The sequence below is a fragment of the Urtica dioica genome, chromosome 1 (genome assembly GCF_054948205.1).
Source record: "Urtica dioica subsp. dioica isolate 48M chromosome 1, U.dioica_male_clone48M_v1_H2, whole genome shotgun sequence".
Lineage (NCBI taxonomy): Eukaryota > Viridiplantae > Streptophyta > Magnoliopsida > Rosales > Urticaceae > Urtica > Urtica dioica.
In genome coordinates this window covers 19,204,411-19,209,640 of record NC_142756.1, presented here as the reverse complement: position 1 = coordinate 19,209,640, position 5,230 = coordinate 19,204,411, and the positions used below count along the sequence as shown (strand labels likewise).

The following is a 5,230-nucleotide window of genomic DNA, read 5'->3' as shown; positions in this document are numbered from 1 at the left end:
AAAGTTTCAACATATTTTCAGGTGCGACTAGTCGCATCGGATTGTCAAAATCAAAAGACAATTTGAGCGAATTTTTTCGGCTTCTTATTGACTATCCGATGCGACTAGTCGCATCTAAATAACTTTTAGATGCGACTAGTCGCATCTGATAGTCTTGCGCATCAGAAAATCAATTTTGTAGTAGTGGTTATACGCTGATCAAATAAGTGTCTTGCGAAGTCGGGACATGATTGTAGATGAAAGTGTTATTACAGATACGAAATCCATCCTTCTTGAAAGAAGGTTAATGTTGTCTCACCTAATGGTTAATTCCAGAATCAATTGATTGCGCACACTCACAAAGTCGGCTTACATTTGGAAGAATCTTTCGCTAGGGAAGCAACGATGCTTAGGGCTTATATGTAACGAGAAAGGTATAACGGAACAAATTGACCTATCTCAATATGGGAGAACCTGGAGGGTCATGATCACGTACTGAGTAAATCAGTGGACACTCATTACGATGAGTAAATATAATATATTAAAGTTGGATTCAATCCTGGATTACATGGTGGAGTATTGTAATGGACTAGACAAATCGATTCGAAAAGAGAAAGGAATAATTTGTCTTTTATCGAGATTGTTAAGCTTCTACTACTAGGTCTATCGTCCTCGATTCGGCTTTGATAAAGGCGAGTAAGAACTTTCTGATAATAATAAATTCATTATTAATTTTCTCACAAAGCTGTAATAGTGATTGACAACATTAATTCCAAAAAAGGGTATTTTGGGAATTAAATAAATATTTATAGTAAAGCTGTTTATTTATTGCTAGATCAAGTAAATAAACTTATTATTTATTCTTGGACAAGTAAATAAGTGTTTAATGGGTTTAAAGCTATTAGGCCTTGAAAAAGAAAAAAATTTGGACCTCCCTATTGGTGATGGACGATTTTTTGAACTGGTTGATAACCAGTATTTTTTCTGTTTTTTCATTCCTAAAATAAAGGAGAAAATATAGGAGATATGATTGTCCTATATTCTCTCCTAATATTTAGGCTAAATATTATGAGAATATTTAGGAGAATATCTAGGAGAATATATTTTCCTAGATTTTCTCAACAGCAAAATATTTTATACTGTTGTATAAAATAATATCCTAGATACTGATCTGATGGATGAGAGAAAAAGTATGATTCACTTGTTGAGATCCTAGGGCTGAGATTAAATCCTACAGTGGTTTACACAATAAAATGAAATAATATATTCTGGAATATTCCAAAATATATCCTTTGGACTTCTTTAAATAGATGACTAATGATAGGCAAAAATTAACCTTTTCCTGCCTTGGAGAATTCGACCAACACATGCTCTCTCTCTCCTGTTTTGGTCGTCCAACATTCTCTTTCTCTCTCTCTCCCTCGGAATTTCGTGATTCCAATCCCATAAATACGATGTGATCGAAACTCGTTGTTTGAGATCACAAGTGAGAAAAATATTGTTGCCCACTCATATTTCTTACTCCCCTCGAAGATTACATTTCGAAAGACTTTGGTGTCATCGCTACGAGTCCAAGGAGTGAAGTTCAGAAGTCTGATCGTTCTGGAGTTGAAAGAAAGAGGAAGGCCAACAGAAGAGCAAAGGAGTTTCAGAAGAAAGCTTGAAGATTTCAATAGTTGAGCCTAACCCATAAGTTTTCTTATAAACTCGTCTTTTATGATTTGGTTGCTTGATAAAGTTTCTTAAGCTCAATTAATTAAGTAATCTAGATCTTGTTAATAACTATGTTTAATTAGCTCTTGTTAGCATAGTTATTCTTTTCCGCATTCAATTGGTTATTTAAGGTGCACTAATCACCAACAGATAATTGGTCTTGTTAATCATTTCGAATTTGTCAAAGAATTAATGGACTGCTTAGATTTTCTTTATTCTGGAAAAGGGAATCTCTCTCGCATGTTCGATGTATGCAAAGCCTTCTATAGAGCTGAAAAACAGGACCAACCTCTCACCACCTACTTTATGGAATTTAAGAAGATCTACGAAGAGCTCAACATGTTGCTGCCGTTTAGTGTCGACGTGAAAGTTCAGCAACAACAGTGAGAGCAAATGGAAATTATGAGCTTTCTTGCGAGACTGCCTTCGACCTTTGACACTGCAAGGTATTAGATCATCTCTGGTTCCGACATTTCCTCTCTCCAAGAGGTGTTCATCCGCGTTCTTCGCACGGAGGGAACCCCGTCTAATCTTGTCATGGAGCTCTACTATCCCAAAGCACGCATAATTCAAGCCGCCCCGCTTATTACAAATCTGGAGCCCCAAGGAATTCAGATTCTCGTCCAACAGACACTGCAGTAGTCACTTGTAACTATTGCAAGAAACCAGGTCACACGATCTAAGAGCGCCGAAAGCTTCAATATAAGATTCAAAAGAACCCATCGGCAGTTGCTACATCCTTTGACAACAATTTGGTTCGTGTCCCTGCTGATGAGTATGCCAAATTTTTTGAGTATCAAGAATCACTAAGGACTTCAAAACCCTCTGTCGCTGCCATTGTTGAATCAGATAATCTGAGTGCGTGTCTTCTTTCCTCATCCTCCAAATGGGTCATTGATTCCGGTGCCACAGATCATATGACAGGTAATTCAAAACTCTTATCCACCCTTACACATCATGCTTCCGCTTCCACGGTTACCTTAGTCGATGGATCCCCTTCCAATGTTATTGGTTCTGGCACTATCACACATTCTCCTTCTTTGTCGCTATCTTAAGTCTTGCACTTACCCAACCTATCATTTAACCTCTTGTCTGTTAGCCAACTCACAAAAACGTTAAATTGCTCAATCTAATTTTTCCCCAACTCTTGTGTTTTTCAGGATCTCATGACGAAACGGACTATTGGTAAAGGACATGAATCAGGAGGACTCTACATTCTCGACACACCCAAATCCATTGCATGCCCCAACATCACGTCTGCCCTTTAAGAACATGTCATTTGGGTCACCATTCCCTTTCTCTTCTCAAGCTTCTTTGTCCTCAATTTCACTTAGTTTCTTCTTTAGATTGTGAGTCATGTCAGTTTGCTAAACATCATCGCCTTAGTTCCAGTCCTAGGATCAATAAGTGATCTAGCGCTACATTTGAATTAGTTCATTAAAATGTTTGGGGTCTATGTCCTATTACGTCCAAACCAGGTTTTTGATACTTTGACACTTTTGTGGATGATTTTTCTTGTGTAACTCAGTTATTTTTGATGAAAACCCGTTATGAATTATTCTAATTATTTTACTCTTTTTGTGTTGAGATCCGTACTCAATTCAATATCTCTATTCGCACATTCTGTAGTGATAATGCCAAAGAGTACATGTCTAGTCAATTCCAAAATTACATGACCCAAAATGACATGCTTCATAAAACATCATGTGTTGATACTCCGTCCCAAAATGGAGTTGCTAAATGCAAAAATCGGCACCTTCTTGAAACTGCACGAGCTTTGCTATTTCAATCAGGTGTTCCAAAGTGTTTTTGGCTGATGCCATCTCTACTGCATGTTTTCTTATCAACTGTATGCCATCATCTGTTCTTCAAGGTGCGATTCTGTACAAAACATTATTCCCTCAAAAGCCTTTTTTCCCCGTTAATCCAAATATCTTCGGTAGTATATGTTTTGTTCGGGATGTTCGTCCAGGTCTCACAAATTAGATCCAAAATCTTTAAAATGTGTGCTCTTGGGATACTCTCGTCTTCAAAAAGGGTATCGATGCTATTGTCATAGTCTCCAAAGGTACCTTGTGTCTATCGATGTCACCTTTCCGGAACACTTGCCTTACTTTACATCTGATTAACCAACCTTGCAACCACACGAGGACGATAATCTTTTAGTCTATTCCATTACTTCACCAGACGTTCCATCTCCCTCACAGGTACCACCTCCTTTAGCTCCTGACTCCACAAACACCACTGAAACTGCTCCTAGTGTTGCATCACCTTCTCTTCCAATCAAGATCTACACTCGTCGTGTCCGTCCGGTGCCACACACGCTCATTGATCCTCCAGAGACATGTCCTACACGAGGTCCTTCCTCATCAGATCCACCTCCAATCGATGATCTTCCCATCACATTACGCAAAGGTAAACGATAATGTACTTACCCCATCTCTTCTTCTATCTCATAGAATCTATTGTCATCCTCTTGATATGCCTTTGTTTCATCCCTCGACTCTATCACCATTCCTAAAAATGTTTGTGAGGCATTAGATTATCCAGGTTGGCAGAAAGCAATGACAGAGGAAATGAATGACTTATATGACAATAGCACTTGGGAGTTGGTTACTCTTCCTTCAGGGAAACGAGAAATTAGATGTAAATGGGTCTTCATAGTCAAAATGAATCCGGATGGCATGTTTGCTCGATTGAAGGCCCGCTTAGTCGCCAAAGGTTTTGCCCAGACCTATGGTGTTGACTACTCCGACACTTTCTCTCCGGTTGTCAAGTTTACATTGGTTCGACTCTTCATATCCCTGGCAGCAACCCATGACTGGTATCTACACCAAATCGACATTAAGGATGCGTTTCTGCACATAGATTTACATGAAGAAGTGTATATGGAGCAACCTCCTGGTTTTATTGCTCAGGGGGAGTATGGTCGTGTTTGTCGTCTTCGGAAAGCATTGTATGGGCTTAAACAGAGTCCTCGTGCTTAGTTTGGAAGGTTTAGCCAGGCGCTTGAACAATTCGGACTTTGAAAGAGCAAATCCGACGACTCTGTATTTCTCAGAAGCACAAAAGATGGTGTCATTCTCCTAGTCGTTTATGTTGACGACATAATAATTACAGGAAGTGATACTACCGGCATTTCATCTCTCAAAATATTCCTCCACACGAAGGACTTGGGCAGGCTAAAATACTTCTTGGGTGTTTAAGTATCGAGAAGCAAAAAATGTCTATTCTTATCTCAAAGGAAGTATGTATTCGATTTGCTTTCCGAGACAGGAAAATTAGGGACCAAACCATGTAGTGCCACAATGACTCCTAACATGCAGCTTACTAAGGAGGGAGAACCAATGGATTACTGGTGAAACAGGGTTGGTATCAGACACGAACAGTCGCTCAGATACCACTTTTTGATGAACAACCGAGTGGTGTCGGAAACGAACAATCGCTCCAATACCACTTGTTGGTGAAACACCTAAGATATTAGACACGCACAATCGCTCTAACATCACTTGTTGTAAATACAGATGTGGTATCAGAC

The 5,230-nt window shown here is 39.0% G+C and overlaps 1 protein-coding gene across 1 annotated transcript; it reads left to right on the top strand.

Moving 5' to 3' along the window:
• The first annotated feature begins 1,884 nt into the window (after positions 1-1,884).
• Positions 1,885-4,898, top strand: LOC149407697 (uncharacterized). Its single transcript, XM_089621476.1, has 8 exons — positions 1,885-2,075; positions 2,252-2,340; positions 2,422-2,616; positions 2,853-2,877; positions 3,322-3,565; positions 3,900-4,107; positions 4,243-4,648; positions 4,754-4,898. Exons 1-8 carry the CDS (start codon positions 1,885-1,887, stop codon positions 4,896-4,898), a joined length of 1,503 nt encoding a protein of 500 aa, XP_089477602.1.
• Positions 4,899-5,230: the final 332 nt, after the last annotated feature.

Excerpts from the sequence above, each read along its gene's own strand:
- LOC149407697 (XM_089621476.1), top strand. The coding sequence starts at position 1,885 with ATGGACTGCTTAGATTTTCTTTATTCTGGAAAAGGGAATCTCTCTCGC. Across the intron at positions 2,341-2,421 it reads AGACACTGCAGTAGTCACTT|TTGCTACATCCTTTGACAAC; the intron begins GTAACTATTGCA and ends ACCCATCGGCAG. Across the intron at positions 2,878-3,321 it reads CATGACGAAACGGACTATTG|TGATAATGCCAAAGAGTACA; the intron begins GTAAAGGACATG and ends CACATTCTGTAG.